This window comes from Neopelma chrysocephalum, unplaced genomic scaffold (assembly GCF_003984885.1).
Source record: "Neopelma chrysocephalum unplaced genomic scaffold, ASM398488v2 Primary Assembly neopelma1_104, whole genome shotgun sequence".
Taxonomy (NCBI): Eukaryota; Metazoa; Chordata; class Aves; order Passeriformes; family Pipridae; genus Neopelma; species Neopelma chrysocephalum.
In genome coordinates this window covers 893760-920734 of record NW_020897768.1, presented here as the reverse complement: position 1 = coordinate 920734, position 26975 = coordinate 893760, and the positions used below count along the sequence as shown (strand labels likewise).

The 26975-nt window shown below is 37.7% G+C and overlaps 1 protein-coding gene across 4 annotated transcripts; it reads right to left on the bottom strand.

Moving 5' to 3' along the window:
- Positions 1-751: 751 nt before the first annotated feature.
- Positions 752-26908, bottom strand: GFRAL (GDNF family receptor alpha like). Of its 4 annotated transcripts, none has more exons than XM_027696060.1 (9): positions 26858-26908; positions 23517-23651; positions 16521-16967; positions 15758-15814; positions 14850-15177; positions 12633-12892; positions 9650-9748; positions 4046-4127; positions 752-2185 (listed from the first exon to the last, which is right to left on the bottom strand). In XM_027696060.1, exons 1-9 carry the CDS (start codon positions 26877-26879, stop codon positions 2128-2130), a joined length of 1488 nt encoding a protein of 495 aa, XP_027551861.1. In that variant the 5' UTR covers positions 26880-26908; the 3' UTR covers positions 752-2127. The 4 variants fall into 4 exon arrangements, with proteins under 4 accessions (XP_027551861.1, XP_027551862.1, XP_027551860.1 ...); XM_027696061.1 differs by lacking the exon at positions 752-2185 and adding an exon at positions 2613-2698; XM_027696059.1 differs by lacking the exon at positions 752-2185 and adding an exon at positions 2913-3039.
- Positions 26909-26975: the final 67 nt, after the last annotated feature.

Here is a 26975-nt window from a genome sequence, read left to right as displayed (position 1 = left end):
GTGGAAAGACACCCGCAGTAACTGTTAAGAGAACTGAATGGTGTTCTATGTTTTATGGCACCATTTTGGGGACCATGTTGATGCTGCTTCCATCCATCTTCTGTGTTACTAGCTTGATCTGACATCTAATGCAGAGTACCTGGATGCAATTGCCACAACAGCCTGAAAAGGTCAAGCTCACGTCTATCTGTCCAAGCAGCTCATTCTCTCACCACACAAACAGGTGAGAATGGCCAAGGAAAAATCTTGCTTTTGAAGAATTCAAGACTCACTGTGGCAAGACAGGAAAAGTGGAGACTTGGACTTTACAGCCTTGTAGCTTTAATACTGCATAAAAAAGAGCTATTCCTGTGTACTTGTCTCAAAAACTCTCCACAATTAATTCAGAACAATCTTTAGATAAAATACATAAACAATCTCAAAGAAAATACAAACCCAGTATTCCCCCTTTCAAATGACAGTGGTGTAAGGCAAAAATTTATGCTCTCTCCCTCTAGCCCTATCAATCTTCATGTCTTCACTTCGCAAAGTCCTAGCTCCAATGGAAGGGGGATAAATGCCACATCCTTACCCAAAATGACCCTGTGTCCTGGGAATTCCAAGTCATCAATGAGACTTAATTTTCTTCATTTGGGAAGATGTCATATTTCAGGGGAAACATTTTTAATGATGAAGCTCTTACAAAAATACTGCTTTTTCTTCCATCATGATTGGATTCAAAGATCTTAAAGGTCTTTTCCAAACTAAACAATTCTATGATTCTATGATCACAAAACTGTTCATGAAGTAGGTCTAATCATGATCACCTGAATACAGATCATCCCAGCAGAAATTCCTTTATTTAATAACTAACACCTAGATACAATTCACAGAATGCAGTATCACTAGAAAATATAAATCACAATAATACTTTTTGCATGCATAATGGAGGAAATGTACTTTTTCCATTAAGCATGTAATTAATCTCTAATGAAGAGAGCCTGTAAAATCACAGAAGCAACACAACAGCCACTAAATATCTTGCTGTCTTTCAGAGTAACTCACATACTTACCCTCAGTTTGAAATATGTTTTACATATTTGTTTGTGAGTGTGAGTGTGTCTAAGCACATATATGAGTTGGAATTCTAGTGTCTAAATATAAGATAATTAGAAAACAAAAAGTTTCTAAGAATGAGATTTTTTTGTTGTTGACTAAAGTTTAGTTACATCTGTATTTAAATGGCTCTCTTCAAATTTTGTGACATGGAGGCTTCAGCATTGCATCATTGTTTTTAGAAGTCAGACTGAAAACCAGCACAAGGTTCATGTTATAAGTACATTTCCTACATAAAGAAATGTTTTTACCCAACACTGATGAGAACATATTCTCAACAGTATTTTCAGTTTGAACTTTTTCTACTTCACAGTTTTAAGATGAAGAATATGAATATACCACTTTAAAATACCTAGATGTTGGGAGGTGAGCTAATTGCTGCAAATTGCTGGACTGCCAAAGGAGATCTTTTTAATTAACAAAATAACTGCATTTTTCTGTTTCTGTATTTTTGTCCAAATGCTGATTTAGTAATGACAAAACATTTGACTGCAAAACAAGAACAAGTTTTTTTGGTTTATGCAGATGATAAAGACAGGGAAAATGCATATTTTAATAATTGTTAAAAATTTCTAAACCTCTCCCCAACAGAACCGCACACTTAAGATTTTGCTCTCACACTAATCATTTCACAAGCTACCAAAGTAAGAAGCAAAAGTTGCATTGAAGATTAGAGATCCCTGCTTTTCTGATCACATAAATTTCTAGCCCTAGATCAGTCATCTGTCATAGTCAAAACTGGAGCTGAGTTAAATTTAGTGATAATTCAAACAAAATTAAAATAAATCACATTCAAAATAAAATTAATTAATCAGATGCTATTATAACAAGACAATACATGTGCTTCTCATTGATAACAGTGGAATAAGAAATGCCAGCGCATTATCCTGTGCTCACCACAACCAGATTGTTATCAAGATTTGACAAAGACCACTCATTGGTAACAAATAGAAGCTTATATCTAGCTAAACAACTCAGCTACAGAGAGAAGTCCAGAGCCCATAGCCAGGAAGCGGGATCCAGCATGGTGTGTTAGGGACCATGACTCCCAGTACAGTGCAAGGGGAGAATAAGGCACTTCGGGTCTTTCCTAGAGGATACGAATAGGAAACACAGATAATGAGATGGGTCATAGCTTCTCTCTTGAGAAGCAGGCACTTCAGCCCCAAGCAAGTGGCTCTCTCCACTGGGCATTCAGACCACAAAATGCTTTCCAAACGTGGCAAACCTCACTCAATTCTTTTAGAAGCATATTGGAGGAGAAATTAAAACCAGTTCCAGCAACAGCATTCTGTGGTCAAAGCAGTAGTCCAGTCATTTTAGATCTGAAAGGGGTTGTAATCCTGATCTTCTCCTAGCCCCCAAGTGCTCCACCATCGAATTACAGGCAGCCTACCTGTGACTGCTGCCTTACAAATACCACATCAGGTACTTGGTACCTGGGAGCCTAGTGTACAAACCTATCACATATGTGCTCTTTATCAGCTCTCTAAAATGTTTTTGACTTGATTTTTTTCCTTTTTTCCAGATGAGTTGAGATCAGAAGGGTGGGCTTCAAAGACTGCCACTGCTGATACAGCATTTATACCACTGCCATGTGCATCTAAAAATATAGGAAATGTGCAGCTCAGGACAGATCTGTGAATCCACGCAAATAAGAGAGAGCACACTTCTACCTTTTTTTTTCTTTTGGCTTGTGAAAGGTTTTATATGAGCTAATAAATATAAAAATATTTTGTATTCCTAACTACAAAATTCCGTAATTTATAGTAGTTTTTCTAATATATATTTTATTATCGCATCTGTACAGGCTGCCTTTCAAGAATAGCCTTAAAAAGCATAAGCAACAGAGTAGTTCATCTGTGACTTTTATAATAGGCCATAAATGTTTCAAAAGAATGGTCTGGCAAGAGACTTCTTGACTCATATTTTGTTCTGCAGGCTCTGAAAACAAAGAATGTGCATGTATTCAACAATAAACTGTACAGCTTTTGGTTTGAACTTTGGCTTAATTGAAATCAGTGGCAAAATTCCCCTCTTTTTATGATGAACACTGTGGTAAAAAATAATTTGCTTCATTGTTACTAATGCACTGTTCTTTCTTCCATCCTCTGTATTCTTTAAATCTGAGTTTTATTTATATGCTGATATTCCTGTAACTGCAAACCTAAAGAGAAAGTCTCTGTTCCCATATATTTTTGATTTGCCTTCTGCATTTTTCTACATTATTCCTCTTTGATCTGCCTCTGAATTTAATAATGAAATTTGACTCAATATCCCTTCCACTATATATAGCTCCTGCTACATCATGTTCTGTTACCTGTCATCTGACAGTGTAATTCTTGAAATCTGGCCATTTAATTTGGTCCAAGAAAATGTGTCATTTAAGAAAAGGCCATATTCATTTAACTAAGTGAATGCACATTTCTGTTTTCTTACCAAGCATTGGTGTGTGGACAGTTTCTCATATGGGGCAGGGGGTGGGAGTGGAGGATGGTGGGGATGATGGGTGTTGTTCACGGAATCCTATCAGCAAAAATGGCATTTGGCAAGAATATTAACTACAATAGCAGCATTCATGGTTTGGTTTCTAAATATGTTATAATCCTGAATATTCTCATTTCCTTTTTGCATTACTGCTGCCTGCTATGGGGCTGGGAAGGTAGCCTCACAGAATTTCTGAATTCAGATTTCACCTTCCCCTACCATGGGACAGGAAATGAAACCTCCAAAAGCCTGGGATCTCTGCATGAATGGAGGGCATTGTAGATACGCATCGTATTTCACTCTTCCCTGCTGACACCCACAATGTCAGTTCTTTCCATCACTGGGACGTGCTGGACTGTTTTTAAAGACAAATGCAGTGTCTACCTCTTAACCAAGTCAAAACATTTTATTTTCTGCTTTTCCAATTTCCTAGGACCCGTGATTAATATCCCTATCAAATTACCTGATGTTGAGGAGAGTCAACAGGACTATTCCTAGTATGAGAGCTATGCAGGAGGAGTAGGCAATAATGTAGACTGTTTCACCTAAAAGTAAAAAAAAAAAACAGACATGAAGTGTTTACTTTCTCAGTCATAAGAATCAGATTTGAGATCTGAACTGGAATGCATACATATGTAAGCTAAAATAGCTATCAATTTTGACATAAGTAATTAAAAGGAGGGAAAACACCTAAAATGGTATGTCAATGGTAGGAATAACTCTTCCTTCACCAGTTGGTACAAAGCAATTTTCAGACTTCAGCTCCAATAGCACTTCACAGGTATAGCACTAACTTTTACTCTGCTCCAGGGGAACAGCTTGTTACTCTGATTTGTGTTTTAGAGTATTCTCTCTATTCATTTTAAAATGTTAATTTTTTTCTGTGTATCAGAGCAGACCTGGCTCCTACTTGCCTTCTAGCCTTCTTTTCCTTTTTCACATATTACAGTAATTACAGTGTGCAGCAATACTTGATCTAGAATCAAATTAATGTAAAATGGGATTTAGATTTAAACTGTGTTTCTGGGCCCCATTCCCATGGAGTTTCCTCTTTCTCTTAGGTTTCTCACCAAAAAGTCACTTAGGTTGCTTATGTGCTAAAAATTCCAGCTGTTGAAAAACTGGGAGCTTTTTCAACTTTTGTTTTCCAAATGAGGATAAACTTATTTTTCCTGAAGGAATGAATCCATCAGTTTTGATCAAATATTCTGAAGGAAATATTTCAGTTGAGAGTGTAATGCAAGCCCTGGACATGGTATGGAGAGGTGTGGAGGTTAGACGACTTGACAAGAGGGCATAAATGCAGAGCCACAAGCATAAACCATGAGACCTTTCTGTGACTTTCCTGTTGCACTGATTCTGTCACGTTTATACAATCAAATAAGTTTTATTTACATAGAAACTCAATTGCAGAGAGCCTTAGCTGTTCCCAAGTTGCTCCACCTTACATAGCTGGTGAAGCATTCACTGAAGAAGAAATGGATTCCTGGCCTCATCACTGGGTCACTTAGCTGTGAGAAGGCCAAATTCTGGTCTCTGAATAAGTTATCAGTTATTATATGTCTTGTGTGTTGTTTGTGCATATGCACACACAAACCCTAAACGAGACATTTCTGTATACACTACATAAATGCAGCAGATGTAGCATACAGTGTAATACAAACACAGGCTGTTTGGATGCTGGAGCAGCTCCACTAAGAGAGTGAATATTTATTCTACAGCGGGGCAAACAAGGAGTTGAACAGGGGGTTGGATTTGCCTGGCTTTTATGGTACGATGGTGCTCACTTTTTCTCAAAAAACTATTCCAAATTCAAGTTTTCCAATACAACAAAAATTAAAGCAATGATTGAACCATCACAAGTTGCACAGAATGAACATACCATTTAATCCAGAAACCTACTGAGATGTTTAATATGGTAAATTTTTGAAGAAGGAGGTGTGAGGTCCACCTTTGTCTCAGAGCAGGATTGCTAAAAACATATATTAAAAACCAGATCAGCAGTTGGCCCACCTCTCAAGTTACAACATTTCTTTTAAGATAACGACTTTTTGCAAAAGAGTAATTTGCAGGCATTTTTTTCAGTTTCTGAATCTTAATTTTACACACAGTCATTTTTAAAACCTTTTTCCAAGTGCAGGACCAGTTGTAGGAGTAACAGTTTCCTACTTTTTTGAAGTGGAAGTGAATTTCACACATATTTTAGGCAAAAAGAAGTTTTTAAAGTACATCACTTACCACAATGCTAGGAAAATCATTATACCTTACCAGTTTTTAGGAATAACAGTCATGGGTAGTTAAAAATGGGCTAATAACTTTTCACTGAAACACTGTGATTTTTTCTTAAAAATTTGTGAGAGGTGTTTCATTTTGATTAAAAAACCACTCAAATGATCAAATGAAATAAAATTTTTCTATTCTTTTTTGTCAAAATCTTAAAAAATGCTGTGGTTTTGGTGAATTGCTGGTAAAAGAGATGTTGATAAAGTTCTGTTGGGAACAAAAGAAGGATGTTAGTGATGAGATCATGGTAGAAAGCATGTATTTTCTCAGACCTGCAGAGAAGGAAGGAAATTTGTGAGGCCAGGAGAAGGCAAAACTTTGTGGCTGAAAAGCTAATTCTGCATTTTATATATTCTTTGCAGTTAAGCTACTGGTATGTAGAGTCACAAGTGGATAGCTGGTGTTTCCATGGGGCTGTGAGGTGCCGGGGTCGCTGCTCTGTGCCGTGGAGGTGGCCTGTAGTCATGAGACACTCTTGGGCCTTCTCACCTCATGGCAGGTCTATAGCAGGGCCCCCGTGTCTGCATGATGTCCTCAGGGACACCACGACTGGGGCTGTTGGTACTACTGAAGCACCAGCTGGAGCTGCCTACACAGACACACGGACATTTCCAGTCATGAGGCTTGGTAGAGGGTAACTGTGGGTCAACAGCTGGAACAATTAGTGGGATTACACTCTATTGTAAATCTACCTGCTTCTGTATACACAGTGCATATTCATCAAACCATCATGCCAGCTTGTGCTCAGATGTTTCTTGGCTACCCACAGCTTGTCACAGGCGTTTTTCTACATTTAAAAAACAGTCAGATGGACAATGTTTCATACCTTACAAATTAAAATCACTGGAGCTGAACTAATCTCAGTTCCCACAGCAGCTGGTATAATTATAGATAAACTCTGCCAATTACTTGTTTATCTAGATAATCAGCACAGCACAACTCCTCAGCAGAAAATATATAACACTACAATTTATGACAAAATGAGATTAATTTCAACAGTTTTGGGTCAAGCCCAATTTTATTGTATCTCACAAGAACAGGATAAATATTCTGTATTTCTTGCTTTCTCTTCCATAAAAAAACCCCTAACTTAGCACCAAAGCTCTGTGCTGACGAATGTAAATGCTTATCTTCACACACTTTAATTTTTCAAATTAAAGTGTGCGAAGCAATCTTTTAAATTATGTGGATCTGTAAAGTCATGGAGATAATTTGCATGGGATAAAGTCAAAAGCAGCCTGAAAATGCATAATTAGATAGGCAATATCTTTGAAGTTTTGAGAAATTTTGATTTATCAGGTTTTTTTCCAAAAATTGAATGATTTTTGTATAATGTTTCCAAAATGACACAAAATTCTGGCCCCAACTAAGCTTACAGCAGAAGTCTCTTTAACTTTTATACGGTCATGCCTCTGCCCATATCACATCTTGTTAACAGAGTTTTATCAGCCCACAGATGACTGTGTTGGCCTGTTCTCCCCTGAGAATGGGCATGTGTTTAGATCCAGTCAAGATTTTTACACAATTTTTACACAATTTTTTTACACCAAAAGCTAGAATAATATTTTTTCAACTACTGCAGTTCTATTTATTTGCAAATATATTTGGATATATGTATATATGTTCAGATTTATTGTTTTTTATGAAAGACTCCTTTTATTAAAGCAGTCTTACCCAATGGGATGATTCGCAATGCTGCTGAGTAGAATTGGGAAATCTTACTGTTTTTTTGAACAGTAAGCTATTTTTTGAAGAACAAAATTAAGAAAAAGCTGAAGAAATATTGAGTTTCTTCTGAGCATGGTCATCTGTAGATGGTCATTCATTTCAACTGGTGAAAGAGTATCTTGTATCTTTCAATGATCTTTCAACTAAGTAAAGGCTTCTTCTGATATTTTATTGTAGTGACATCAGCAGATTGCATCTTCTGCTTTCCAAGCAGAAAATAGCCAAGAAGCAAATATCTTCAAAAGCCTTCACACACACAAAAGGCCATATTTGACAATTTAACTGTTTTGCCTCTGCACCCTGAGATTTTTCTTGGGATTTGATTTCATTAAAGATAAATATTTTTTGAAGATGATAACTTCCTTTGCACATTTACCATTTACCATTGAGTAATGCACATTTACCAGCAAATGAATCTAGGATACTGAGTTGGATTTTTGGCTGTGGGATGTATGAAACAATTTGCAATGTGGTTTTCATCATCAGGTAGATATCCTGAATCAAATTGTTCTCCTTGCCTGGCTTCCTATGAGACTTTTATGGCTTAGAGAGTTCCCATCTAGTACATGACAGCTCCAATAGAAGGAATATTTTATTGTGTAGTTTAGGCTGGTCAGCTTTACTTTTATTTTTCTAAGGCCATCCAAAGTTCTGTTAAGACATCAAGGAAAGGTTTTTGGAAAGAATTCAGACTTCAGTGGGAAGAGAATTAACTGGGTGCAGGCTGCTTTTTTTGCAAATATTTATCTGAATCCCAGAGGGAAATGTATAATACATTTTACCCACTGAAAGGGTCTGCAGTTAGAACTAGTCACAGGGGTGAAATATCTTGCATTTTGCATTTTCTTACTTAGAGCAGGATTTCTTGTATTATGACTTGCATTATTTAACCACTAGAGTCTCATTCCAGCGAGAGATTCAGACTCCCTCTCTACTTGGCAAAAAGAAGTCAATGCTTCCAGAAAATGCAGTCCGAAAATATTGGATTAATCTTCTTTTGAGGGTCCCTGACTTTCTTCTCTGGCTACACAGAGCACTTGGATGACATGTGTGATTCTTAAGTAGTTTTAATGCCAACACTACAGCCAAATGCTTAATTATTCATTATTATTATATACAAGTCTCAGGAATCCCATTCCCTTAGTCTATGGGGAACCCATTCCCAGGTTGCCCACTTCAGCAATAGTTGAAGGATGGAGAGGACAGAAGTCCCTACATCCAGAGACTGAATTATTTTTTTCACTGTTTAAAGTGTTCTGTATGACCTGTTCTGGAAACTAATTTTTAGTAATGTCTGGAGTATTATAATCTGTCCTCCACAAGGTAGAACAGGTCATTCTCATTAGAGTCGATATTTGTGCATTAAGCTCTTTAGTGTTCTCACTCTGTAACTGGGTCCCTCAAAAGAAAATATAAAATAATATTATTTCAACAATGAGAAAATTTATATAATAATTCAGTATCCTTTAACTTTATGTTGCTTAATTGCTTACTGTAAATGCATTGAAATAAAAGCAGAGATAGCTCTTCAGCCCATGGGATATCATGATCCGCAATTGTGTGTCCTTTTTTAGTATGAGAAGGTAAAGCCTGATGAAGCGTAACACAAGCCCCTTTTCAGACCACTTACTGTAGGTTCCTAATTTTGTTGTTATAACTACTACAAAAAGTCAAGAGAGAGAAAAGTAGTTGTGACATCAAAGCTAATAATTTGTATTACACATTATGACTACTACTCTCTAATGACTGTACAGAGAGTCAGGCTCTGGAAGGTTTAATAGCTTAATTTTCCCCAATTATAATATAGTGATTGTGAGACATCTATTTCAAAACCACTTATCAGAGAAATTGGTTCAGTCTCATTAACTTTATCTTGTGGTTATATAAGCTAAGCCAAACAAGTAGGGAGCTATCCAGGTTGAACGGGACAGGAAAAGGTCGAGCTCACTTGCCTGAACCCACCCAAGGGACCCAACCATTACTCTTTTCTATCATACATGAGGGATATTTCAAGAGTACTTCTATGGAAATCATGGAGTGACTTGCCCAAACTCACCACTAATTGCAGAAGAATGGAGCTGTGCTCCGGAAGGCTTCTTCCCTGGCATTTCTGTATTTACCCAGACAAAACCATTCTTCTGAATGGAAATTTGACCTGAATATTGGAAAGAAATTACCCATTCAAAATATTGCTTAAAGAAAATAATTTAGGTGACTATTGCAGTTTGATATTTTGATAACCACCACAGAATTTGTAAAGAGAGTTTTAAAAAATACTGTTTACTGATACTCAATGAACAAGTTGAATGAGCGCATAACAGTTTTTCCTTTCCCATCTCAGTTAAACCTCCCATGTAGTTTGTCTTATGGGGGACAAGCACACTTTGAAAATATTCTCTGCTACAAAACAGCTTAAGTTCTCTTTTCACATAAACTATTTTAAAAATAGGCCCACCAGAAGAACTGGGCCCATCAAACCAATATAAAAATGATGAGAAATGGGTTGTACTTAGAAATAACTTCCAAACCGCAGAGTTTATTCTCCAACTGAGTTGACAGACATCAATAAATTTTTTCACAAAGGCCTATTCTCGTAGTGGGCATAATTTCATGAATGTATCTGAAAATATGCATCTTCTGTTGAAATGAAAAATAGAGGGTTTACCTAAGTAGAACAGTTTACAGAGCATGAGGCTAAACCATACAAGACTATGCATGGTCACTCACATGAACTCTAAACTGAGAAATTTTTATTCCCTTTAGGAATGAAAACAATATAAGAAAAGCTCACGTTTTCAGCCTGGAACATTGTCCAAATAAAAATAGATAAACCTACCTGCAATTTACAAAGTAAATTGTACTGCAAAGTACAACCCAGAGTTAAAATATTTTGGAAGCTTCAATTTTTGCTTTCTCTCACTTATATTTTTACATATTCCTATTGTGACACCAATCCTACATTGGCACTGATCTACACTGTGCTTCTGCCTCATATAGCAGCCAGTCACAATTCTTGCCTTTTACTGAGTCTGCAGCAAATGTAATCCTGTAAGCACAGCCCCGAGAGCATCTGCTCATAGCAAAGGCAGTGCCATACAAGAGTAGGAAGATGAGATGGTGTAAACACCACTTGTGGGTCTGTTCACACCAGTTTTAGAGGTAAGGATCCCTTTTCCTAGTCCTGGGTATTTGCCTATTCAGAAAGACTTCAGTGTTAAAAATCACCGCCACTGTAAGAGTGAAAGTCATCCAAAGTTCATGCTCAGGCCAGATGAATGAGTTAGCAGACAGGGATGGGTGAGCTCTGCAACAGAGTAGTCACTCCATGTCTCTGAGCTGCCTTGCAGATAATGGCATTAAAATTGTGCCTTATAATAAAACCCATAGACATCACCATCATCAGTTTAGCTGCATTACAACTAGACACCTAGAAAAAAAAGGCAGCAAGATTCACAATAACCTGCAAGTGTAGAGTAGCTACCGACCCTTTACTCAGCCCAAGGTCCTGTTTCCCTAAACGAGTTTTGTTTAACTACCAGGAAATTGTTACACCACATGAGCATGTAAGCTTCTGTTCTTCAATCTCAATTATGTTAGGAAAGTTTCAATCACAAATAACCTCAAATCATTTTATCCTGAGGCTGCTTCAGGGAATGGCAAAGCTCATGAGCAATTATTTGATTATTTTGACATAAGGATCATATTTTTTGTTTTGTAGGTAAAGAAATAACTAATACAACAACGTCTTCACTCATTTGGACCATTAAATTCAGCTGTAAAGCAAACAAACAAGTAACATTCTAAAGCAAAATCACTGCCAGTAGTCTCTAATCTAAGTGTGTCCTCTGCTTTTTCAGGGGAGTTGTTATACGATTTTTAATATTTTCTCAGAGTCTGAGTTTGAGTAATGATTAACTAAATTAAGGGCAGTGTTTCAGCAACTTTATCATAATTTCTGGATAGACTTGAGTGACAAGAAAGAAAATTACACTCTTATCAGTGGTAACATTTTGGTCACTAGAATTAAAAAAGCAGCTAATTCCTTCAGTGAAATGAATGCACACAATTAATATATGTTTTCAAAAGACAGTCCATCAGATAGAACTATGAAAAAGCCATTGCTTTTCATTGTAATATTTAGATATAGTTACCTCTCCCAAGCTAGTTTGAGAATATATATAATTACATGTAGAAGATGACTGGCATAGGGTATGATGCACTAGCAAGTAATATATCCTAAGAGGATTTATATAGCAAAATAGCTAGTGTAATAGATCAGAGATTTGAGAAGAGGATATTCTGATCTTTGATCTGGTCAATGGACCAGACATCTGGATGTAGCTGGAGCATCGCAGAGGTGGCAGATGAACCCTCAGGTTTGGTTTTAGGCTGCAGGGATCCAGGAAAACCACCCTGTGATGTAGAACCACACCAGGAGTGACCCATGACACTAAGAGTGGGGACAAACAGGAGCTTTGCTTTAAAGGCACACTCCTGATTCAGACTAAAACATTAATATTTGTTCCCAATGCCATTTATTGCATTAGCAATTATCTCTTAACTAAAGACTTGGCAAGGACCTTTATATTTAACAAAAATAAGTAGCTGATTTATTTAGCACATAAAAGGTGATACTGGTTCTGAGAAAGTGCATACATTTCATCTGAGTTAAGCCCAGTGTTTTTAGAGAAGACCAAATCCTAAAGCCTCCATTCCTATATAAAGTCCTATTTAAATAATTGAAGTATTTTCTGTGGAATGAAGTCTATTGCTAAATAAGCATAAGGTAGACTAATATTTAGACTCCAAGATAAAAAGAAAGAAAACCAACATCCTACCTCATTATTTGTAAAAAACAGTGTACCAAAGTACAACATTAAGCCAATGACAGGAAGGCTTTGGATTTTTTTTAAAAAGAGCTGCAGCTATAAATCTTGCTGAAATCAGTGGTATCAAAGATATAGTAAAGATCTGGTGAAAGCCAGCATCTTAATACTCTTTAAAAATAATTATTCCTAGAGGTTTTTTGTGTTACTCACGTAACTCAGTGAAGCAGGATTTGCTGTGAAGCATGTGATGGAAGAGCTTGCACAAAGACTGCTCCACAGGAGGCAGATTCTGGCAGGTACACTCCATGTGCAGCATTGTGCCCCAGTTGCTAATGTAGGCTGCTTTGCAATCAGCATTTGCAGAACAGGGCATGTCATCCTTGATTAAAGTTTCAAGACAAGCTTCATCATCATAGCATTTTTTTGTCACGTGTCTCCAACACTTTGACCGAAAAGATGTGTATTTTTTCCTGGTGGGAAAAAAAAAAAGAAGAAAAGTAGTATACAATGACACTGTAAAAATTGTAATTTCAAAAGACATTTAAGGATCACCACTTAAATAGAGTGTATTTCCAAGTTACCACTTAAGCCTTAAAAAATTGCAATATTCGGTGATAGCTAGCCTAATTTCTGCTCTGATTTTGAGAAAAAGCAACTGCTCTTCTAATCAGCACCTGTGGAGATTTCCCCAGCAAAACATGGTGTGAATTCCAACAGTCTCTGATACTCAGAGGAAAAATGCCTATAGAGGAATTAGACCAGTCATCACAATGAAACCACACCAGGTGCTGTTCTAGTGGACCAGTTTGTTGGGCAGTGTGAAGGAAGAATGAACACTCAACTTATTTTACATTAAATAATCTACATTCTATGTCTACATCCTATGTCCCCCTGAATGCTAACAAAATACAAAATATCCAAGGCTCAGGAAATTCAACTGAATTCAACGTAATTCAACTGAACTTAGATTGATTGATAGTGGAGATAAATTACAAGAAGAAATAACTTGTTTCCCAGATCAATAATCAATAATCTTCAGTTTATTTGCTCTTAGGATGGAATAAAATTGGCCTTTAATGCACTGTATATGACAGTAGAAAACATCTATTATTAAATAATTAAGAAATCTGTAGCTATTAATTAGAAACAAATTAGTACTTACATTAAATGTTAGGGGATGATAAAGGTAAATTCTTGTATATTGTACATTAAGATATTAAAATATTTTTCCTTAATCATAAAATTGGGTTATTAATTTGCTGTTGATATTGTGTAATGGCTATAAGGAAGTCACATGGAAAACCATGAACTGCTACAATACTGGCTAGGAAATTTCTGTAAATGTTTTCATTACACAAGCAAAGCTTTCAAAGCAGATGCCACCTCTGTTCTAAGGAATTATTTTTATTCATCTCCTGATTTACAGATATGCCTAGCCATAATTAATAGACTAATTGCTAATTATATGCACTTATTGTCAGTGCCAGGAAACATTAATGTTCCCAAAATTATGGGGACTTCAGAAATTTTCAATTATGATATTACATATTTACATAGGTACGGACATACATTTGTAGCCCAACTCTTTTGACATAAAACAAGGTAATTCCCATTGACATCAACCTAAACAATCTGTACAAAACCAAAATCATCTTTTGGCCTCCTGGTATGCTGACTGAAGGTTAATTTGAACACAGCTTTGCACTAAAATTCACGTCTAATTCACAAGGGAACCAGTAACTAGATTGAAAATCAAAGTGGGCCAATTGACCATCCACAAATGGTGGCAATTAAGTAGAACTAAAAATATGGGTTAATCCTGTTGCATGTTTTTTAAACTTAAAATAAAATCTTGAAAGGGTATTATTCTTCATAAGTTTGGTGGTCTGTGCATGTTTCAGGCCAGCTTTTTGCAAGAATCGGTATGCTGGAGACAAAGGGAGTAAGACAAAAGTTTTCTGAACAGGCCAAGTTGGTTGTACGGCTGTTGGGTACAAAGGGTCAGACTCTGCGCTTGAAAAGATAATTAACCAAACAAACTTTATCTGGTCTGCTGCACCACTTGGGCAAACTGCTAGAGAGCAAAGGTGCAGATGGGCAGGTGTTATCTGAAGAAAGTGGTAATGAAAATATGCAACAGTATTGTTTGTCCAGCAGAAATGGTGTTACGTGTCATGATACAGGAGGAAGAAAAACCCACGCCAGATTCCAGACCTTTCTGAAAATTAATCTTTTCAGTTAACTTGTGAAATTACTTCTGGAATTACCACAGTTGATGCAAACATCTGTGAAGATGTCAAACACAGCAGATTCAGTGCAGAAAATAATTTTGTTATAGATGAGATATAAAGCATATATATATAAAAACAATTTGACCAAATCATTATTCAAAAGCACCTTACTGTGCAAAATACTTCTACTACTAACCTGCACAATTCATTCTCTTCACACATATGGATTACATTCAGGCACGATGGGGCTTGAACTGCAGTAACTGCACAGGGCTTGCCATGGAGTAGTTCTTTGGCTCTGTGGCAGGATTCATCATGCTGGATACAATCACAAAATATCATCATTTGAGCAACTTCGAAAGGCATGTTTTGATAGAAGAACCTTAGGGCTGCTTGACATTCTTCCATGTTGCACTTCTTATTTACTGAGCAAACTTTAAGGTACAGGGACAACTGTTTGTTACATACTTCATCTTCAACGCACTCCCTGTTCACATCCAAACAGGTTCTATTTGTTGTGTACACTAAAAAGAATAACAGTTTTAAAATGAAATCACAAGAAAATTTTTCTCAAGTGATGACCGGTAGTCACCCTGTCTGCAACATTCCCAGTAAAAACAAGTCTGACTCCCAAAAATTCTGACCCAGCTCTTCCAGCAATGCTTCTTTTAAGCCTACTGTGTAATCTTCATACTTCTCTCTTCCACTGCTTGGCCCTCATAAGCAACCCTCCTGAAACTGCTTGTTATGCTAGGCTATGTAATAAGTAATGAAGAAGAGAATATAAACAGCATTTTTGTGCTTTCAAAGTTAGATATTTCTAGACTGTACTGTAAACCTTCCAAAAATATTGAAAAAATTCTGCCCCTAAAATGTTTATGGGATAAGATTTGCCTCTGTAAATTTAACAAGATCACGATTATTACCTGGTGTTTTTGAGTTTTTATCTACTCAGTGGCTTAACTGAAAATATGTTGGATCTGTTGACTCCCTGCTCATTCATTTGAATGAAAAGTATTAGTTTCAATCTCAAGGTACATTGTACACTATCTGAAAACAGAACAAAAATTATTTATTAGGATTCATAAGTAAATTCAGACTTACCTTGTTTCAAGAGAGCAGATAAACCCCATTGTAATTTGGTTTCCATACTAATATTGTCTAGAAGAAAAAGACACAGATACAGGCATAAGTGATAAATCATGTCTCATCTTAGCTTTTCAACTTTAAAGTATTGTCTGTCTTGCTTGCATAGTGCCAGTAGTAAAAATTAACAAGTATAAAACAAATTAGTTTCACTGAGTAGAACCCATTAACAAATTCTAAACCCTCTATTACATATATTCATAAGTTCTGGGATCAAAGCACAGTTTATCAAAGGCTGCTGATAACATTCTTTACATAATTATAGAACCTGTGAACTCATGAAGAGTTTTTTAGAGCTTCTCACTGCATTATAAAGTCAGATTTCTTGTGAATAAATAAAAGCTGGAGGCCTTAATGTGTTCATCAGTGGACTAGTTTTCAAGTTGAACCAGCTGCTTGTCATGACCTAAAGTCAAGGCAAGCAGACAATTTTTGCTATTAGAAAATTATTGTTAATGGTTTTATACTGTTTCTAGTCATAGAGAAAAGCTAAAATGGACTGATTTGGATCAGGTTGTATCAAATTAACATACGGAAGGACAGAAGTATTTGCACTCAGGCTATGATTTTTCTATCATATTGTGAGTTCATTTATAAACAGGCCTTTTAAAATGAACTCATTTTCAATGTTAAAGTGCAAATGATTAAGAAAACCTTTTTCACTGACTGTGGACACTACTGTTATGTATGAAAGCATTCAGACTGTTGGAATAACACTAACCTGTGTCAGTGACCAGATTCTTCTCATCATCAACATCAGCATTATAGTCATCATCATCACTGTCCTCATCATGTCCACTGGGTGCTGAAGCTTGGCTCTCTTGAGAGTATTGTAAACAACGGTTGTTAAATATTCCCTTCCATATTTTAATGCATCTCATCTGAAGTGGCTCTGAGCACTTGCACTGTCCCAGCACTGTTTTCATCAGTTCTTTCCATGCTGACAAACACTCCTGGTTGACCATTGGAAACTTGCACTTTGCTGCATCTGCCTGGCATGCTCTCTGGAAGCTCCTGTACAGGGCAAAGCAGGAAGGGTCCTCTCGACAGCGTTGTTTTGCAATACGGCAATCATTCTCCAATTCTTCTGAGTGCCTTTCGTCTTTGGGGTTTCTGTGCTGCCTAAAACTCAGTTCAGTGCCTGATCTGGAGAAAGACTCCAAATATTCTGTACAAATAGGTACAAACAGAGATATAAATCAAATGGAAGATGGAGCATCATCACAGGTCAGCACAAAACACAGGAAAAGGATAATTGTCTTAATGCAATACAATGAATGAAACAGCCCTAGTTTCATTCTGAGCTGTATGTAAACACGTAATAATTTCAGAGTCTTGCAGACTAATGAATCTTCCTCATGCTTACTGCGTGCTGTCATCTATATAGTACAGTCCCCTTTAACAATTCAGCTGCAAAACAGTAGTAAAAGAAATCTTCACTGAAATTACTGCATATAAAGGGATACATTTCACATAATTTTAACTACCTACAGATTGGACATATCATGGATTATCATCTTAATCCAATGCATAATTTGTAAAGAGAAAATCACAATGCCAGCAGATGGTTCATTCATTACCTGAAATAGTAATTTAAGTTAGACAGGGAGAATTACTCATGCAAGTACCTACCAACACCATATGCTATCCTTTGTAGGCAAACTCAACACTAGTGTAACTCCATATGAACTCTTTTTCTGTGCTAGTGAGAAATGTCATCTCAATCAGCAAAAAAATATAAAATTACTTCATTTTGCTAGAAGCAAAAGCAACTGCTCCAATGACATCAATGTCAGGTTTTAGATACCCATCCTTCTTGTTTGGGGAAAGGAGTAACAGATTAGGATATTATTTCCCCCGCAATAAAGCCATATATTCTACTACTATTTGATGTATGCTGTTTGATGCCAGCAGGGAGTAATGGATCAGTGCCAGGAATCAACTTTGGAGCTCACTTTCAAGACTCTCATTCACTGGCTGATTTTGGCTCTCTTGTGTCAGCTTTGCTAATCATTATGCCAGGAGATACCGGATCACAAACTGCAATTTCTTCGTCCACCCAGTAATTCTCAATTACAGAGACAGGCTTTCTGAAGGGGTAAGAGTTCTCAGAATAATAAAATGAACTGAGAGGAGCTGGGCCCATTGATTACAACAGAAATTTTAAAAGATGCATTTTATATATTATGTACAGCTTTATGAAGGTGGTGACTATGTTTCCTAGATCCAGTAACCTTACCCAGATGTAGTGAAGGTGCTCCGGCAACACAATGTGACACAACTGCACTACTGTGCATCCCCATTTCCTCACACTCCCATTCATAAGGTGGCTGGATCTGTCTCTCTACATATAACCTAAATCCAATGGTGCTCAAACCTCCTTGGGCAATGAGTAGCCCTTAACACACACTGTGTTTTCACTCTTGCTTTCCAGTGGATTGAGCAAGAGCCTTAGAAACTCTTTGAATTTATCACATACATTTTATTGGGTTTGTTTATTTTAAAGCAGATATGGCATTTCTTTCATAGAGAGTGTGAATATCATAGAAAAGACAAAACTAATTTGGCAGAGGAATTCTCAGATTTGAGAAATATGTAAAGAAATTTGAATCCAGTTAAAATGGGGGTTACAAAATTACTCAGTTTGGTCTTCATAATTAAAACTTTACATTTAGTTACCTTTATTAATGCTGCACTGTTTCCCAAGTAAAGTTGCGATGCTACAGATATTGTCTGTAGTGCAGACACAGTTTTTAAATTCTGGGTATTCATCAGCCAGGACGTGGATGATTCTATTACATCCAACAGTGTCTTCTGCCTTGCACTTATTACCTAGAACTCACCATTAAAATTATAATGTTGTTAATGTTTATGAGCGCTTAAGTAATATGTTTACATAAAACAATTCAATTGAAGCACAAAAATAATATGCTTTGCCAACAGAAGATGGCTTGCACTTAATTTTGTTTGAAAACCTGTCATAATTTACAAATTTTAAATAATATTCAGAGTAATATAATAAAGTTGCGAGTACAACATTCCCTTCTTTTATTTCATCTGACCCATTGCCAGAATATCTGTTCTCATTTACAAGGTACATAAAACCTTTAACTCATACCTTTTATTCTAAGTAGATGAGGCACAGAGACCAAATTGAAAAGGTGCAAAGGAGTGGAGGGGCACATCCTGAACTGAGGCCCTGAGAGACTCATCTTGGTCCTGTATAGAAATGAGGTGTCTGGTATAGGGATAGGAATTCACAGTGCAGGCTAAGGCACTGCCACGTAACAGAGTGCGAGGGAGAGGACACAGGTGGCAGACCTAGTCCTGCGATAATGGTGATGCTAACCCCAGGCTGAGGAGATGTCAGCACTAAGTCAGATTCTCTCACTCATGTCAGGATAGCCTACAAATGCCATTTGGATAGACTCTTGGACAGCTACTCTACAGAACCACTTCATTGTCTGAGAATGATAACAAATTTAAATTAGTCCAAGAATATTCTGATTTTTAGGTTTTTTTTATAATAAAAATAAAGGAGAAGTTAACATAAAAAAAATATGCAGAAGCCCTAGCTTACCAGCCCAGTTTTAAGCCCATTACTTGTGTGTGCACTTGGACTCAATGACAAAGACACTCACACAGGCTGTCAGGTCATATTTTCCTTGTATGTGTAACAAAGAGCATATACTAGTTTGTGTACAAAGGTAAATCAATCAACTCTCCATTTTATGAGCTAAAAGTTTTTCAAATTATTTTATTATTAAGAAAGTTACACATTACTTAAGAATGTTACATAAGAAGCAGTTTAATATCATTTAAGAAAGTTTTATTTTGTTAAAGTCATGATCTACCTTGTCAAAACAGGTAAGCAGGCACCCAAACCAATACACTTGCTCTCTCCACCTCATAGATAGTTAGGGTCTTGCAATATGTCAGACAAGGAGTATGTGGTTCATGACATCCAACCAGATCACAGGGCAGCATCAGGATCAATTTTAATCTACCGAGCACTTCGGCTATTTTATCTGCCCTGTGAATGCTGCTGTCTGGCTTCCTGCCTTGCTGCTGCCCCACTAGCCTGGAGCAGCAGAGAGTGTGCACTCCAGTAAAACTGAAAAGTGAGAAGCCATGTGCCACTACCACCATGGGCAAGATTTAATGTGATTAGAGTTTTAACATCATTTATATGCTGTTGTTACAAATAGCAGTGGAAAGCAATCTAGGCAAAGTTCTCCAAGAGGAAACTGCATTTTGCCTGCGCCTGAAGGATCGACAATCAGCTATTCCAGAACGCACGTCCACATCCTGCCACCCCTTTTTCAAACAGTGTCTGCACTGCCCTTTCTCCAGTTGCTGTTGCTAAGGAGGGTTTGGGGGTGTATCAAAAAATGCACTGCTACAGGGGAATGTCACAGGCCAGCAAGAGCTGCAGTTCCCAGCCTCTGTTCCCACTTCACCCCTTGTATAAGCAAAGGAGGTGGTGATGCTGCCTGGGCTTGCCTGTATCTCTCCAGCCACATCTTCAACTTGCCTCCTGCATTTGCAGAAGTAGAGCATGACCCTGACCCTTAGACCTCACACTTTCAGTAGCCAAGGAGATCAGAAGGTCTACTGAAGGTCACAGACATAGAATACTCCCTGACCAAGAAACTAGGGTGGAAATAATGTGGTGACATGGGAACTATGGAGGCTCAAGAAGGTGGGCAGATATTCTCCTCAATGTTTTATCAAGTGAGTAAGGGATAATAGAAGAATTTCAGGAGAATAAATTTCATGGGTAGAAAAAGAACAACAAAGATCAGGAGGAGCTTGGGTAAAAATTAGCTTATTGACAAAATTTATGACTTTCTTCTTCAAGATCCCAAGGACACTGAAAGGGTGGAGGTGAATAGAGGTAGAAGAATAAAACCCACAAACCCCAGTATATCTTATACAGCACCCCAGCCTCACTTAGCTCACCTGTGTTCACGACACTAACATGTCATGATCAGAAGTCAGGCACAGGCCTGTGTTCAGAATGGCCCCATGTGCTGTGAGCTGAGTCACAGCACCTGACAATCAGGGATGAGGGGAAGGTTGTGGGGCTATGAACATACAAAAGGCATAGACAGAACCAGGAAGCACATCAGATTTATGGGGTTCCCTTGCCTGACTTCTTGAAAACTGTGTAGAAATAACCTATTATCAGTATTGGTCTGTGTGTACACTGTATTGATTGAGCTGTGATGAACAGCAGAGAGTATTTTATTGCTGATTTTCAATTATTGTTGGTTTACCTGTGATTAGTTCTAGGTAATACATTTTATCTTACAGATATGCTTCCAAGGCATTTCCAAAAAAAATGCCCACTTAACCTAATGTTCGGCAACCATTATCCATAATTAGATTTATTTATAGGTACATAATTCATGTACATGGGACCACAGACAGAAGCATGACAGAGTAGAAGCTGACACTTCCAGTGATAATCTCTGTTCTTGCATAGTCAGCTCTTCAGTCATCTCAGTGGGAACTGCAGTTGAAGACTGCAGATGCAAAACCAAACAAGCAATCACAAGAAGAATTTATTTCTGTATGGTTCCTCTGGCCGAGTTAGAAATACCTTTAATATCAGAGAATAAATATATAGGATGATAAGTAAGATAAACAGTATATTATGGGACAATGCAGTACATCCAAAGCGGAGATCACAGAAGTAACCATGCTGGTCCACTTCATGTGGTTGCAGGGTATAATCATTAATAGGCTACAGCACAGAACCTGATCTTTATGTCAAGTAGTCTTGGTGCTACTGACTTTGTCAATGATGTGAGAGAAGCAAGTACAACTTCTTGTGATTTGGGGAAGAGGTCTGGTTCTAGAGAGCTCATCTTTAGGTCACCTGAGACTGAAAGTACTGCATATTCCAATACTTTTTTTTTTTTTTCCAAACAGCCACCATATCTTTTGAAACTGTTTCACTTCACATAAAATATTTAAGAGCCCAATAGAACCTGGGCTGAAACTAATTTTCTTTGGGGACTGTTGTAACTGTTATGTTATTATGTATTTTTCATTTAGTCCATCTATTCTTAGAAGTATTCAGATACTTATCTGCTTTGCAGATAAAAGTATCTGGAAAAAGACACACTAAGAAGGACCTCTCAGAGAATTTTCTGTTTTAATTATTTTAAATATTGCCTTGGGACATTTGGGCCATCAAATCTATGCAACAAATCAGACAGATAGAGGCACTCAGGTAGATTACACTACAGGTGAATGTTTCAGCAATGGCTTATTGACCATGAAGCCAAGCAACTTCTGCTGCCTGGCTTCCCTCACAAACCAAACGTGGGATCGGGTCCTGACATCAAGACAGAGAGAGGGGCATTCCCACTGTCAACTCTGCTGCAGCTGAGGCTCAGAACAGATTATGGCATCACGACATTGCTGGTTCTGTTCAAATAATGTCATTATAAGCAGAAGGGAGGTTTCCATGGAGATACAGATGCCTCTACATGCTGCCCATGACAGGTGAATTCAGTCAGAAAAGAGTCCCTGGCCCTTATCATTTGCTAGTGCTGATGTAGCAATGTAGCAGCAAATCAAAGCCCTTGACATGTATCAGTCAAAAAAGGTGTCATTACTAGCTTGGTCTAACGACACTATCAGACTACAGCGCAACTCTTCTTCTCCCTTCCATATTCACAGCACCTGGAAGATGAACACTTAACATTTAACAGCAAGGTCTTGGATGGATTTAAAGGAAGAGAGAGGTGGTAAATGATAGCCAAGAATTGTTCAAGAAGATAACAGTCATTTGGAGAAAGGAACAGTTTCATCTGAACAACCATAGAGACTTGGATGAGTTTATAATACCTGGTCTTTCCCTACTTAAAACATAGTTTATTTGGAAATAAAGCATCAGATATTGGAAGTGCAATAAACAGAAAGAGACTGATTTTCTGCCCTCATTTATGTGAGAATCTGTTTAACAATTCAAGGAGGCTTAGCCATGTTGTAACCTGCACTTTATCATACTATCACCCCCTGCAAGTGAATTACTGTGACACGTAGTACTATTCATTGAAGAATTACAGTGTGCCTCCCTAAAACACAACTTCCTTTGAGGCTTTCTTTATTTGATTTGTTTCTTATTCTAGTGCAATATTTAAGAATTATTCTAAGTAACTACTATATTGTTTTGGGTATTGTGTGAGATTATAGAATCACAGAACAGTTTAGGTTGGAAAGGACCTTAAAGATTATCTCGTTCCAACCTGCCTGCCATGGGCAGGGATACCTGCCATTAGACCAGGTTACTCAAAGCCCCATCCACCCTGGCCTTGAACACCTCCGGGTAGGGGGCAGATCAACTCTTCTAAATTATGTAAAACAAAGTTGGAACTTTTTTCCAGCTGCATACTGGCTTTGTTTAACTGGATCCCTTAAGAGTATAATTTTTGCTGAATTTAGACTTCTTGACTTGGTTCAGACTCTGACTTTGTTCATAGTCCAGAAATTTCATTTATCACCTTATTGAAAGGACAATATGACTGTTACTAAAAATAGCATTGGCCATTGTCAAGGATTTCAGAAGTTGTCTGTCTTTTGCTGTAATTTTCTCTTTGAAATCTCATTAATTCATTCAGTTACCACAGCAATACTGTGATAAACTATGAATATGTATGATACAACAACTCAAAATAAAGATGCGTACATCATAAAGAATTACCTGAAATATTGCAGGCATCTTCAACAACATTCCAGACACTCTCACATCCATTTGCAGCATTTATACATTGCTCCCTCAAATGCAGACAGTCAGCAGTCTGGACAGTAGATATACATGTGAAATACATGAACAAAACTGTAAAAACAGAACACAGTGTTATATAGTTAATACAGTAGATATTGTACTGACCTTTTTCCTTTACACTTTTTCCCTTTTTATAGATTATAAAAATATAATTTACTGTAGTTTATCTATGGATTCAAGTTTTCTGTCGCGTTACTTTTTAACAGAAGAAATCTTTTCCTCAGTTTTGCAACTGGAAAATTAAATTTAAATTTTTGAAGTTGCAGTGTGGCATATTTTGCATTGTTTTACCCCAGTATCATAACATCAACCATAGCTATATATGATATCAGTGCACAGACATATAGAAATTACTGCAGTTCTGAGATCCATAATAAATTACAGAAAGAAAAACAGTATAAAATTCAGACGAAACAGCATTTTATTTGCATGAAATCTCACCAAGCTAGACTATACTGGAATTCCTATGAATAAACTATGTGAAAGATTTGACAGGTACACAACTGTTAGATAATAAATGCAATTTTATTTCATAATAAAGTACTCTTCACTCTCTTTGTTTTTACTTCACAGATTCATTATTTCTTGAAAGCATCCCCCCAATTTATGTCTTTATCTGCTTCCCTGAGGGCACTGAGCCTTTTAATTGCATAAGAGTTCTGAAACTGAGGACTGATGGAGGTTTCAAGGTAAAAAATTTTAAAGCAGCACCACCTGTGACTTATCAGTAAAAAATTAAAGAAAAGAAAAATCACCTGGGGTTTCATCAACATTCCCATGGTAACACAACTTCTAATTTGTAAGCATGTGTCTTTATTTTCTATAACATTAAGTTTCAGACACTGATTTCAGGCTTTATCAAACTAGCTGTTAAACATATGATGTGTTTTCCTTAGTTGTTGAAGGATACAGCATCTCCCAGATCAAGTGTTCTTTCCCCCTCCCCTCATGTTTAGGTAAATTCATATGGAATTTGAATAGTTTCCAGCAGTGTTTAATCCCTTAAACATCATGTGCAAGAGGCATGAAATATTCCTTCAAGACTTGTCCAGACCCTACTGGGAGAAATTATATTTTTCCAATGATACATTTTAGAGTAAGAAATTACGGATAAAATATTCATCTAAATAATCTTAAAGAGCCAGTACTGTTTAGAGGTGATGACATCCCTTCTGGAAATGATATTTATCAGCGATATAATAGTGCTGCTGTAGGGAACACTTTCTGGATGCATGTTGATAAATATAAAGCAACATTTAATACTTTATAATTGACAGGTACAACAGCAACTAGTGTCCCTACGAGCCAAAGAAGAGGCCATATGTGCTTATTATAGCCGGTGCTAATCCTTCCTCAGTTGTGCATATTCCTGCCAATTCTCAGATCTATGCAAGACTGGTGATGATTTCAGTGACTTCCAGCCTGACTCTTTTAGGCTGTGTCTGTATGTCAACCTTGAAAACCGACTGATAGAAATAGCTCCTGCCTCTTGACATTGAAGAATGGGCAACTGGCCCATCCATAGGAACAATTTCGGCTGATTAAGACAACATTTTAGTTCTGCGACTGTCTCCAAAAAGTCTAACTGTGAAATTACTCACTATTTATTCAGATGACAGAAGAAAAAACGTGTCAAATACTTATCGGGTGAAAATGACTCTCTATATAAGACAATACAAAATTACAAACCCAGGAACTTATTAAGAAAGAGTACTTTGCTGGATGACCATTTGCCTATTTTGTAGGTACTGACACAATAGAAGATTTACACATCTGATTAGGATTCACAGCACAAAGATTCTGTGCTGTCTCCCTCCTGTTCCAACAGCTTTCGAAGAGCAGTGGCTGAAAATGGATACTCAAAGTAGGACTGACTGAGCAGCTAACTAGCAGCACCTGCTCCTTTTTAAGGATTATTTAAGACTGTTGCTTATTTCAAACCCACCTGGAAACTGTGCCCACAAAAACAAGGATATGCTTTTGCAAAATAAACAGCTGAGTAGCATAATCGATGATTGAAGGTAATTCAGTCTAAGAAAGGGCTTCGCTAGGTCTAATGATGTATTATGGATGTGTCATTTGTTTCCCTAGCAGTACAGCGGGGTGCACTGTCCGAGGTATACATGAAACATTGTCCTATATGATTTTAGAATCCAGTGCCCTATAGCTTACAATTGCTTAAATTTACAGTTATCACTTTAGTAATTCACTTTAGTTATTTACTCTAGTGTTTGGAATACTGACTGTTTCCTGCTTAGAAGAGTTCAGGGCATCTTAGTAGCTAAAACTTTTACAGGGACCCATTTTGACAAGAAGACACATATATTTCAATTTCTTCAGATGTCTGTATTTTTATGCAAGTGACTATTGTTTCATTGTGTAGGTGTAAAGATTCCATGTTCTGTAGAATTTGGTGTCTAAAGTGAAAAGGGGAGAAAAAAAGAACATTTTAGCACCTGCATTTTGCAGATTGGGAACTGAGGAACGGAGGAATTAAATTTCCCAATTCTGCAACTGCAGAATTATTCTCTGGCAGGTAATAATGAATAATATCAAACAAAGCTGTGGTTTCTATCCAATGGCAAGACCAGTAAGATAGCTAGCTCGAAAGGAGAATGGCAAACTATAGCTGAGTATACTTTGAATATAGTTGAAAAGCAATAAAGGACAATTTTACTTTAACAAGAGCTTGGGAAGAACTACACGCAAAATATTTTTGACAGTGGAATACAAGTTTACAATATTGGGGTTTTGAGAAGAGGGAGAATACTAGAAATAAATAAATAAATAATAACAACAACAAAAAAAAACCCCACCAGAAATAAAAATATACTTGTCTCATTGTATTCTCTTCTACCAAATCCTTCTGACCCAGCTTTGCTGATTTTCCCTGTTTCTCCACTCAAACCCAAAGGAAGTGTCAGCAACCCTCTGTGTAGCACTGCCAGCACCCAGCGCTCTCCAGTCAGCAAACAAGTGGCTGTTTACTCAGACAAGGCGTCCCATCTGTGGGTCTCCTCACCGGTTCGGCTCCTCACCGCCGCCCTGCCGTGCCTTACCTCACCCCTGCTGCAGAGGCGCTCCCCGGGGCCAGGCTGCCGGACCCTGCCCAAGCCGGTGCGAACCCTGACAAGTCTCTGGGAGGCTCCCCGGGAGCAGGAGAGGGGATGGAGCCGAAAGGGGAACCCACGGAGAGGAGCTATGGGGAGGCTCAGGTCCCGGCGGGGTTGGGGTCCCCTCCCGCCCCCTGCACTTACCGAGGCCGAGGAGCGCGGCCATGGCCGGCCGGGCCGTGCAGCCCCGCGGGTCGCGCCGGTGGCAGGTGCGGGAGCGGCGCCGCCCCTTCAGCCCCGCGCCGGGCACAGCGCCCCGCCC

Coding starts and splice junctions, on each gene's coding strand:
- GFRAL (XM_027696059.1), bottom strand. CDS start 26,879: ATGGCCGCGCTCCTCGGCCTCG. Junction 12,893..14,849: donor GAAGAGAATGAATTGTGCAG/GTTAGTAGTAGA, acceptor TTTTCCCACCAG/GAAAAAATACACATCTTTTC. Junction 9,749..12,632: donor ATCCTGCTTCACTGAGTTAC/GTGAGTAACACA, acceptor TCCAATATTCAG/GTCAAATTTCCATTCAGAAG.